General features: G+C 39.7%; 1 protein-coding gene across 7 annotated transcripts in view; it reads right to left on the bottom strand.

Annotated features, from left to right (window-relative positions):
• Window positions 1-12,416, bottom strand: part of rassf6 (Ras association domain family member 6) — a 52,332-nt gene that overhangs the window by 8,189 nt on the left and 31,727 nt on the right. Inside the window, exons 1-7 of one of the 7 annotated variants that reach the window (XM_032539646.1) lie at window positions 12,321-12,416; window positions 7,927-7,994; window positions 7,376-7,454; window positions 6,188-6,348; window positions 3,774-3,868; window positions 2,615-2,814; window positions 1,845-1,946 (exon numbers count right to left, since the gene is read on the bottom strand). The exon at window positions 12,321-12,416 is cut by the window's right edge and continues 98 nt beyond it. In XM_032539646.1, coding sequence (XP_032395537.1) covers window positions 1,845-1,946; window positions 2,615-2,814; window positions 3,774-3,868; window positions 6,188-6,348; window positions 7,376-7,454; window positions 7,927-7,985 — 696 coding nt within the window. In that variant the 5' untranslated portion in view covers window positions 7,986-7,994; window positions 12,321-12,416. Of the gene's footprint in view, window positions 1-1,844; window positions 1,947-2,614; window positions 2,815-3,773; window positions 3,869-6,187; window positions 6,349-7,375; window positions 7,455-7,926; window positions 7,998-8,193; window positions 8,645-12,320 lie in introns of those variants that run through there. The other 6 variants (XM_032539648.1, XM_032539649.1, XM_032539647.1 and 3 more) reach the window with 6 other exon arrangements.

Here is a 12,416-nt window from a genome sequence, read left to right as displayed (position 1 = left end):
AGGACACAGAGGATTAGTAAGCCCTCTTTGTCTCCAAAGCTGAACACTGCTGCTGTTCTATCTCAGCAGCGTAAAACTTAATCATTCTAACTCACAGCGCGTCAAAAAGCAACACTTGGTCAGGAGCCTTCGCCGTTATTTTACTGATGCAAAGAGTCTTCCTCAGTGTCTAGCCCTTTGGCATTTTGGGGGGGCCTTTTTAGGCCTTTATTTTCACAGGACGGATGAAGACATGTAAGGGGAATGAGAGAGGGGGAATTTTACAGCAAAGGGCTGCAGGTCGGATTCAAACCCACGGCCAATGCGTCAAGGAGTAGACCTCTACATATGTGCGTCTGCTCTGCCAACTGAGCTATCCCGGCCATTTTGGCGTCATATTAAGACGCACGTGGTCGGGACTCTTGGCATCACCTTTTTGGTGGGGACATACGTTTAACTGCCATGCGGAACGAGAACGGCGCGGCTAGGTTTGGGAAAGATCTTTGGGTTTACATAATGTAGGTTTCAGTGGCACGCAGGACAAGAATGGGAAACAAACCCCGGTCTCCTGGGTTAAAGTCCTGTGTTGATTGACCCATCCACCACCCTAGTTCAAGTTCAGTACCACGGCAATGAAATACAGTATGTTCTATTGCACTCTCTCAGCACCAGTCAACAGTAACAATCAATAACAATAATATAGTTTAAAAACATAAAACCATTTAACCATCACAATAAACAGTGGCTAAGTAACTAAATACAGACCCCAGCCCTCCTTCCTGCTGCACTATCATTCAACAACCTGATTACCTGAGGATAAAAACTAACCCTAACCTACCGTCATGTGTCGATTTTTCATACTACTCGCTACCGTTGTCGTTGTCTTGTTGTAATGCTACGCCATCATACAGCACCACGGTCAAGCCGCAGCTGAGCCCGGTGCGTCCCCTAGAGAAGCTAAAGGGGGATTTTTCTGTCAGCATCTGATGCTGAGAGCCACTGGCCAAGGGACAGTATTTCACAAGTTGGGAGTGAGAATGGGTTTGTAAAACACATCGCATTCTGGGCTCGAATGTCGCCGGACTATACCATTTTTTAAACATAGCCGTAATAAGAAACACCGAGAGAATTTTGGGGAGCTGATAGGCTTACTTAGCTTTCAACTCATTTGGCAATGGCCTGAATGTAACGGACGGTCATTCCTGTAAAATCCGGTCTCACGCCTATTCCTGAAATGGTCCCATTATTTTTGATTTAGTGATTTGTGTACAGGTTACAATTTTCACGTTTATTTCATGTACAGGTGTAGGCTACATTTCACGATGTGCCGTGACACTGGGCTGCTCTGGGGGACGCAACAATGGGGAAATAAAACGGCCCACGTGGGACGCGACCCCGGGCGCAGGGACACAATCCGCGGTCTCTGTGGCAGCCAGACCCCCCACCGCCCCGACCAACCTCCCTGCGCGGATTTTCGGCTTTTCAATAGGCCTACTACTCGCTACCGTAATCATTCTGGGATCAGTAAACAGGCTTCCCATTGAAATACATTACTTCAAAATTTGTAATCAACGCAGGAAAATAACGGTCATTAATGGGACCTGTACACAAATCAATAGATTAAATAACGTGACCATTTCACAAACTTCCATGAGACTGGGCTGTCCAGTCATACAAAACAATCGCGCATTATAGCTGTAATCCTGTGAATGTCTACTTCTAAGAAAGTCTATTTAAGTCTGTTTAAACTAGATATAAAACAATGCATACTTTTGATTAAAATAACATAATTGCGATGCTTGTTAGTGCCGTTGACTACGTCATTGTTTTTCTCCTGCACTTTGAAGAACGTGTACAAAGCTCACCTTGAACTTGGTTAGTAGCTGTTCAATGACCTGGTTTGTGTTCATGCTGCTGGAGATACGAACTTTAGTTGGTGTGCCGAAGGATGGGGTGAAGATCGCGGTCTGCAGAGAATGAGAGACCGGTGAGTTCGGGCTCCTGCACACTGCGTGCGGGGCGTGAGCGTGTCAGCTGCGTGGCGTGTCCGCTTCAATTTCGTTATCAGGTTAGAGCTTGCACCCTGCATGCGTGACACGCATGTCTCAGGTTTTTCACAGGTTTTTGTTTTTAGGCAAAAACAAAAACATGTTTATATGTCCTTTTAGATGCAATAATACATTCAACAAATGACATTTCCTGTTAATCTCCTTTTAAAATTGTATTTCAAATGGATTCCGATGAAACAATAACATGGACTTTATTGTCTCAGGAAAGGGAATTGAAAAATTGAAATATGTGCAAACAAATGTACAAACAAAAAAACATTGACAAAGTAATGTTGAAGAACACGCTATCATTTCATTTCATCAATGGGAAACACAAATGTGTACAGACAGGGCTGGCAGCAGCAGGGCCACGTCAGACACGTTTCTGGTGTGAAAACGCCACGCAGCCCGCGGCGCAACAGAAACGCCCCGCTCACGCCACGCAGGCAGGGTGCAGGAGGCCCTGCAGTGCGGATGGGAGTGTGTTTCATGAAAGGGATGGGAGGGTTGAGCTAGACAGGAAGAGGATGATGAAAGAGAGATGAGGAATGGATGAAAACTATAGGTACAAGTCATGAGAAACCTACCTTATAGTTATAGAAGTGTCCGTTGATTGAAAAACGATGCTGTCTTTCTTTCTCCAATTGTGCTGCTGACCTCCCCCTACCCCTCCTCCTCTTCACCAACGAGGCGTCACTCATACAGCGAAACAGGTTGGACTCCGCCTCCAGGTCAGAGTTCTTCCGCCTCACAGGACGCAATGTGGTCGTCTCATACACAGCTGGGCCTACACAAACACACGGACGAAATGGATCACGTTCAATGTATGCCACGGCCTTCTGCTATTGTGGTTGTGCAAACAAACAGGTTGGGTTGGGAAAGTATGGCAGTGGACTGGTAGCTGGAGAGGTGCCAGTTCACTTCCTGGACACTGCCAAAGTGCTCTCAAGCAAGGCACCGAACCCCCAACTGCTCGGGGCACCCGTCCATCCAAAGCTGAAACCCCCTCACTCTGACATCCCTCCATCAGTGCATGCATAGGTACTCAGCATGTGTGTGGATTTCAGGTCTATGCGTAATGTGCGGGAAACGTATTGTTATTATTATTAATAATATTATTATTACTGCTATTATTATTATGTGAAAAATAAAAACAATGAAAAATGTTTAATCAAAATCCATAATTTGCTTTCTATCAGGCATCAGACATTGCAAATGTCCTCAAAATAATCTAGTCAATGCACTGCAATGTATAAAACGGGAACAAGAATATGTAAAATATATAAAATAAGAAATAAATAATAACGTAATACCAAAACTAAGGGCTTGTAAAAGGAACCCACCTAACAGTGACATTAAAGACAATTGTACATGCTGCCACACATTTGCAAATGAACAGAAATAGTTTTTAAAATATTTAAAGCATCCACACTATGCTCATTTTCAGGTTCATAATTATATTTCGAGGTTGTACCAGAATAGGATTACATGGTTTTATGTTCAAAAAACAATATTTTTGTTGTACTGCACATTGCTTCAAAAAACTTTTTTTTTTATTCATATGGGCACTTTACAATCCAGACAAGGGGTACTACAAACATATTGAATTTAAAACTTGTGATTAAGCGTTACTACACTGTAGGATTGCTTTTACTCAAGTAAAACTATATTTTCTTCACCACTAGTTTTTTTAATAACATTGTTGAGAGTTCCATTATGGGATAAGGGAGGAAAATAAAAACCCACCTGGTAAAGGGTTGGTGACTACTGAGTCCTTTGGTGTGTCAGTCATCTCATCTATCTGGTGGAGGTCAACATATTCTCCCCATCGGGACATTCCCCTGCAGAGAGAGACAGACAATGGACGGAATCATCTCAGAGACTTCTAACTGATCCGTCACCTACCTGCATGTAGATATTAACTGCAATTACATTTCACATGCTTTAATCGTGGCGTGAAACATTTGATTTACACAACAATTGAGTTGTCTACACCATAAGAAAAAAAAATGTAGAAAAACAAAATGTCCTGGCAGAAAATTACTCGTACCATTTTCCCGTAAGGTTTACAGACATTTTCAGTTAATCCAAAAAACAAAAAAGGACGTAGATTTACAGTGAATCCTTTGTACCTTCTGTTAATCCAAATCATCAGAATATGAAGGAAAAAAACACGTTGGAAGAATCATTACAGAAAATTCATATTCTTCATTAACACAGGAAGACTGTGTAGATTTGAGCCACGTGTATAGTTGAGACACCTTAAATAAACTTTAAATAACTATGGCATCCTGCGCTGCCTTTGAGAAAATGAAAGCTCAGATGGGCCGATCTGGAATCTTGCCCCTTATGACTTCATGAGGGGCAAGTTTACCTGCCCTGTCTTTGCTTTGCCCACCCAGAGAATTTGGCCCTCCCCCCCCCAAGAGCTACAGACACAGAAACATGCAGAAAGGCTGAATATCTGAGACTTCAGATACAGCATTAGGGGACCACTAACATCTATATAAAAGCATCCAAAGAGCACCATGTCATGGGACCTTTAAATGTAACCTGTATGTCCACAAATGTTATTCTGTGCCCTAACAAAATGGCATATTTCATGGTATTGTGTCATCCAAGGTCATTGCAAAATCTAGAGATATGTGCAAAGGTGGCTGGGGGGGGGACAATTGAGCATCAGCTGTTTCCGCGATAGAGTTCTATCACAGCTACGCATGCCATCATTGTGAAAGTGACTCCTGAATCATTTTTTCCTTTTTTTGTGTGTTTACTGTTACTTTTGACATTGTCATTGTTAGTGTTGTTATTGGAATGTTTGCATTTGTGTTGTCACAATATCTGTTTGTTTAATATCTTGTTCCCGTTTTATACATTTTAACCAGTGCTGATTTAAATAAAATGAATGGATTTGAAAGAATGACTAAACAAATATGTTGCCCAATTGTTATTTTCTTTATTTGACTTTATTTATTATATATGCAATGAACGGTTAGTTACCTTTACATCATTAAAAATGAGCGTCTCAACTGAAACATGGTACTTAACAGTACCACATATGGGTACAGAGACAAAGAGACTACTTATGGATATTATTGATTATTGACATTAGCTTAGTCTACAAGCTAAATAATTGTCATGTGGCATGTCATGTGGAAATTCACTTCTTTTCAGTGTCTATTTTTGCATGACAAATTACGCAAAAAGTGTCTCCACTGTACTCAGTCTCCCCCCAATATCTGCCTGTATGTCTACAGACTTTTCTGAAAGCTCACTTTACTGTTGGTTGCAAGAAGGAAAAATGTAGAGCAAATCATGACTCGTTGCAGGAACGAGAGGATACTCAATGATACGCATGTGGAGAGCTGTGTTAACTGGATTAAGGGTTGTTTAAATGTCAGCATGATCTCTCCACTATGTTCCATGCCCTTTACAGATGCTCAATCAATACACGTCTACTTGTAAATCCAGAAGCTCATATTTGGATTTACTACGTGATGGAATGTAATAATGGCTTGTAAAGTTGACATGCAGTATATAACATTTAAAAAAAGTAGCTGATTTATGACCATCTCTGTACAAATGTGCCATTGTTAGCACTATAGGTCTGAAAGTCAAAAAGTTACCTTGTCATGAACAGCTCTTAATCTAACCTGTTCCCTTGACAACTAAATAAATGACCAATTCACTCATCTCAGAATTCTTTGTATTATTCTTTCTCTGGCTTTAACTGGTCAAATATAGATGACGTAACATCATATTGAAATGATTCCATTGGCTAATGTTACACTTGCACGCATTCATTAATTTGCTCATGGATTGTCCAAGCCTTGTTTGTCCATATTTGTCTAGCCCAGCTGATGTCTTGTACAAATGTCTTTGTCCTTATGTAACTGTAATGTTGTTTTAGTTGTCTAAATGTGTCTTTCCACATCGATGTCCTGTACAAATGTCTGTCCCGACAAGCCGGGACCATGTTTTATGTTTCTGCAGAACAGGAACCTGCTGCAAACCAGGCCCGTTTAACATTGTAATATAACATTACTTTTTAACTTTCCTGTATAATAAATATGAATGAATGAATGCCAATAAACATCCATTCCTCATATCTAACTGTTTTGCAGCGATGTAAGTGATATTGCATGAAAGCTGAAAGAAACCTCTTGTCCCCGATGGGGCTGAGTGGACTGGCGGGGTCAGATGGGTACACAGGAGCGAAGGGGAGCATCTGTTTATCGTCCTGTATTTTTAGGCGGATGGGTCTCCGTACTCCCCAGGAGATATTCAGGAAGCCTTCCACCACCACCTTTCCATCAGCCCCCTGTTACAGAGACAGACCCATAGACACCTGCTGTAGCGTGAATAATTACAGTCACACAATCATTTAACACACCACTTTATGAGCCTACTTCAAAAAGCAGCCATGTAATCGCTAGGGTTGGGAATAGTTTGGAATTTTTTCTGATTCCGAACCAGAACTTTTAAAACGATTCCTGAACTGATTCTGGAAAAACTGAAAAATTACATCAAAGATAGGGTCTTTTATAGTGTTTTTAAAATTCGAAAATTATTCAAGTTTAACAATATATTAACGTTTTAAAGTACTTAAATACATGATAAGTAAAACCTAAGTCACCTAGCACACAACTGCAATCCTTTAACAATGACTAAAAATTGCACTATTATTATAACGAGTAACAAAACAATTAATGTTGAGTTGGTTTGCTAACCAGAGGCCAGAGGGAAAATTTGGCATTTTGAAATTAGCCTACATTTACAGTACCTAGCTAACAGGAGTCTACAGAGAAAGTGGGATATTTTTACATCCGTTTCGGAGTGACAGAGGGAAAATATTTCAGTCGACACAATGAGGAACCAAAATTTTTATTCAAATCCGGTTGAATTACTACCGGTTGTGTAGAAACCGGTTCCATAGTGAAACCGGGTTTTGGAACCCAACCCTAGTAATCATTTATTAATTAGAGTCCTGGAGATACTTTTTATCTCTACACTTTTCGCAACCGCCTGTGATACACAGCTGAGACTCGCTACCAAGTGATGGTCAGGCCCGAGCAGAATTCTTTTGGTCATTTAAAACAAAAATCTGCAGGAATTGAAGAGGCAGATTATTCTGCTTAAATTGCAGATGTGTTAACATTCAGAGTTTTATTTTTCTTTTACACGCAAAAAATCTGAGGAAAATCTGCAGAAAATTCCTGACGGAATTCTGCGTCCGCACATTCCGTCTGGCCCTGGTTATGGCACATGTCTAAGGGCAATGACAAGGCTGACAAATATACATGAATGCACAACAACATTGAAAAGGTGGAAATGGAATTATAACATACCTGAGAGTAACTGAGGTGCAGTTGAGTGTGGTCCTTCAGGAAGCAGTTGTAGGTGTTGAGCAGGGAGAGAAACTGGGCTCTGAAATGAACAGCAACATCCACTCTGCCTGTAAATAACACTAACATCCACTCTGCCTGTCCATTACATATTTTATAGTTTAAATACACAATGCTTTTGGACATTACTGGCAAAAATATATCTAAGCACTGTCAAACCTCATCTATATCAAGCACCCATGTGACATTTCTGCGTATGTGAACTAAGCGCAATAAAAAAACAGAGTCAAATTCTTAGTATGAGGGCACATACTTGGGCAATCAAGCCGATTCATATTCTGAATGACTGAATACAAAAGGTGTAGAAAACCATGAGCACAGAGCAGCGACACACAAGAGTAATGTTTGAGTAGTCATGGTCCAAATATGGCTGACATGTGTCAGACAACAGTCATTATTGCGTATCACGCTGCTTGATAAAGTATGTAACATACATAGCGTAGAGTACTTTTAAACAAAACTCAGCAGGGTCTGAGTTGCAGCAAGTGACCCACCTGGACAGTGTCCTGCCGTCCCCTGCCTGGATCACTGGGAGAAGAGGTGCTTTATTCATCTTGGGTTACTGCAGAGGGGAAAAACAAATGAAGACATTATTCATAGCTACTGTAAACATCTGGAGCTCGAAGCTTACTTACACGAGAGGCTGCCGACTTGTTGAATGGTACTTCCTATGTCAACATGGAGTAAGGAATTGCACAGAAAAATGAACAGCACCGCACTTGTATAATTCCAGAAATAGTGCAACATAATTTGAGTCTTACCGTCTTTAACATGACAAATTAGAGCTCTGTCCTTGATTCTGTTTCTTTGTCCCTGTCTTTCTTCTCTCTGTGCTTTAAATAGCTCTTCTCTCTCTCTCTCTCTCTCTCTCTCACACTCTCTTTGAAGTTTTTGTGTTATATTTATCCCTCTCTCTCTCTCTAGCTGTGCATTTACTCTTTCGCTTTCTTTTTTTGTGCTGTCTCCAAGAGATTTAATAACAGTACTCCACCCAGTAACCAGTGATGACAGTGTAGAGCCAACCGTTTGTTTACTCTCTGGTCGGTGAAGCCTGTGCCTCTGAGCAGAGAGCGTAAAGATCATCCACGTGGCTTCTCTCTTTTTTTATTCTTTTGAAACTCTTGTCTTTCTTGTTTCTGCATTTCTTCTGTGTGAAAGACACAGCGGTGTAAAAGCAGGGTCTGTCTTACTTGTCGCTTTCTGTCACTCTTTTCACCTCTCTCTCTCTCTCTCTCTCTCTCTCTCTCTCTCTCTCTCTCTCTCTCTCTCTCTCTCTCTCTCTCTCTGTCTCAGCCTGTTTTCCGGGAGAAGAAATATCTCAGGTATTCAGCAGTTGTCTTGTCATCCCAGCAGCCCCAGCACTCCCCGTTCTGACTGACAGTTCACTCTTGTGCAGCAACAAAAGAATTTAAAGGTGCAGTAACCCAACTTTCCATGCAATGTTTATAGAATGTAAGCAAAATGGGTGTACTGATCTTTTCCAAAACGTGTGTCAAATACATATAATGTAATGTAATGTATACTTTATTAGTCCTGCAAGAGGAAATTGCAATTTACACTCTGTTGTTATTACATACATTACACAAAGGCCTGAACTACACACACGCTCAGTACCTATGCATGCACTGAATGGAGAGAGGTCAGAGTGAGGGGGCTGCCCATGGAAATGTCCCCCAATTTCAGTGCGTTGCTCAAGAGCACCTAGTCAGTGCCCAGGAGGTGAACTGGCACTCCACCACCATTCTTTGGTCTGTGTGGGGACTTGAACACACGACCTTCCCCTTTGCAACCCAAATTCCTACTGCCTGAGCTCTATATATTTCAAAATGTTCAAAACAACAACATGCACATGATGTCGTCTTACACAGGTTATATATAGCGGACCTCGGAAAAACATGTAATCTGAATTTATTACATGTCAAACTGTATTTCACATATCATATGTTTCACATCATGGTGAATTCATATACTCTTTTAGGACTGTGAGATATTGCCAAAATCTTTCTATCCGACATAGGTCATTTTATGTCTCAATAATGACAATTATCTCGATTATCACAATATAGAATGTATTCGATATATGAAATAACCACATGGTACAGACATACGTTTGTATATTTCTGTATGAATGAAATACTTGACAAATGAATATTGAGTTTTTTCTCATGTTACTAAGAACTTTAGTGCAAAATGAACATGACGTGCAAGCATCACAATGTAAAGCTTTGTCCAAATAACGTAAAGGTTGCCATAACTCATTTTGGCCACGTTTTCTTTTCGACAAAAGTATATACCAGAGACATTTTTATACCTATTAGATAATATATAACAGTTCTACTTTTTAGTCTAGTAGAACCAATGTGAGAACATCTTCTTTTTAACATGACTGCAAGTTATGAGTTATGTGTTAGATGTTAAGAATTACATATTGTCACTATTATATAAAAAACAGAAGTGCCTACAGTGAAAAGACAAAAGATATACTTCATATACTACAAATCATGTAATATGGCTGAGAGAGTGAGACTTGAGTGGAATGATAGCTCAAATGCAGATACACGATACAAAAGACTTTTCAAGCCTCAACATGCAGGTTTTAAGGTTCCCATGGAGCAAATGCGTCCAAACTGTGTGTGTGTATGTGTGTGTGTGTGTGTGTGTGTGTGTTTGTCTGCATGTACAGTGGTGCTCATATGTTTATGAACCCATGCTAAAGTTGAGGAATGAAAAAACATCTTTCAGATATTGATTTTAATTGCCTTTAATTAGGAAAAATCTAACTTTTAAGGACAGAAATCTTCTTTGTGAATGAACAATGTCTCGTAAATAAAGAAATGTTCTTGCTTAAAATACAGGGGGCATGAGTATAGACACCCCTATGTTAAATTCCCATAGAAGCAGGCCAATTTATATTATTAAAGGTCAGTTATTTCACCGAGTACGGTCTAGACCTGCTCTTTTATTAAAAGCTCAATGACATAACTGTTGTTGTGATTTAGCGCTATGTAAATAAAAATTGAATTGAATTGAAATGAAATTGAATTATCTCATGCATCCTGGATACTATGTGTCCTGATAAAGTTCCCTTGGCCTTTGAAATTAAAATAGCCCCCCTTCATCACATACCCTTCATCATACATAGAAATTTGCATGTGGTACTTTTCATAGAAACATCACTCAATGCAAATCAAACCAGCTATTAGGCTAACTGAAATAAAACCGTACCAATCTCTATGTATGGTGAAGGGTATGTGATGATGTGGGGGTATTTTAATTCCAAAGGCCAAGGGAACTTTGTCAGGATGCATATTATCCTGATCCATGAAATAACTGGCCTTTAATAATAAAAATATGCCTGCCTCCTTGGGAATTTAAGATAGGGGTGACTATACTCATGCCCCCTGTATTTTAAGGAAAAACAATTATTTATTTATGATATATTATTCATTCACAAGAAGAAAAATGGTGCTCTTAAAAGGTGGAATTTTTCCTATTTGTTTTTAAATTATGGCATTAAGACCAATTTCCAAAAGATTATTTTTTTATTCCTCTTTTTAATTAAGTTGCAGTGTATGTGCATGCGTTTGATTTCTGAATCCCATGCGTGTCAAAAGTCAAAGCAAAGCCGTCACTGGAGAACTACTGACAAATGGTAAACATTGCCATGTCAATAATCTGAGTTCATAAATCCAACACAGACACTGTTCTATCAACAGCAGTGGCCTTTTAACCTGAACTCAAAGAAAGATATCTGCTGTGAGCCTGAAAGCCAAAGAATCTCATAAAACAAGACTATCGGGGATTTTTAGACAGTTGAAGTCATTAGTGCAAAACACAACAACAGGTTTTTTTTACAATCAAATGTCACAACCACTGCCTCCTAGTGAGTGATCCACCGTGTTCCTCTTCACTTCTGGTGAGGTTTTGCCACATGAGTTTAAAGTGCCAGCTGATGCTGTGGAAGTGAAAACATGAATAAATCAAAGCACCACAACCGGTGGCAATGATAACAAAATCAGACTTAACAAAGAGTCTACATTGTGACCCCATGAGGCTCACTAAACAACACATTATTAGGATGGACTAAAATTGGACAGCTTTTCTGTTCTTAGACATGTATCACCAATGGGCCTAAATGTAGAACAATGACGGAGGCAGCGCATATACACAGAAAACAAGTTTTTTTTTATTGTCACTCTGTGAGCAGGAAAATCTGTAGCCAACGGGGAAAAACCCAAGGTAAACCACGACACACCCAGTTTCTCCCTGTATTGCCTTCCTGTATGCCTCTCCCTCTCTTTTACTCCACTCCTTTCTCTTTTGTACTGTATTCTAGTGTTTGACACTTGCTCTTTAACACTCACATGCTCAGATTGGACCATAAATCTGTGAAGTTCCTCCTGTTAAAACCTCTGCCCCTTTGGGTTCTGTTTGATTTTACAGTTACCAAATTATTCTGATTGACTATACACATGTACTACTTGTATTTTTAAGCACTATATCTGTTGTGACTTTTAACATGTTAAAATACAGCAGACCCATATACTGAGTTGTAAAGAATATCACAATTATGAAAAAGTTATAACTTTGCCTTCATACATATATATTTGTGTTTGCTGTCATATGCACTTTAAATTGTAACATTATTACTTGTTTCATGAAGTTGACATTTAAAGAGGTGTATGCGGTTAAACATTCAAATATACAACAAACATTAAACTCTCATACTAGGTAATTATTAGACCATGGTACATCGAGGTCAATTCTAAAATAACACTTTTTTGTTTTATTAGCTTAAAGTAACACGGGTCGGTTCCTTAACTTCCACAGAAAAGCTTACTTTAACAAACTGATGCATGAAAAAGGTCAATCACAGGGTTACACCTACCTGGCTAGTCCTTCAATCTCCAAACAAATGAAGCTGGTTCACTCCATGTTTAAGGTCCTGTACCTTTGTGTGTGTGTGTGTGTGTGTGTGTGTGTG

This window comes from Etheostoma spectabile, chromosome 16, assembly GCF_008692095.1.
Source record: "Etheostoma spectabile isolate EspeVRDwgs_2016 chromosome 16, UIUC_Espe_1.0, whole genome shotgun sequence".
Lineage (NCBI taxonomy): Eukaryota > Metazoa > Chordata > Actinopteri > Perciformes > Percidae > Etheostoma > Etheostoma spectabile.
This window is presented reverse-complemented; position numbering and strand designations above follow the sequence as displayed.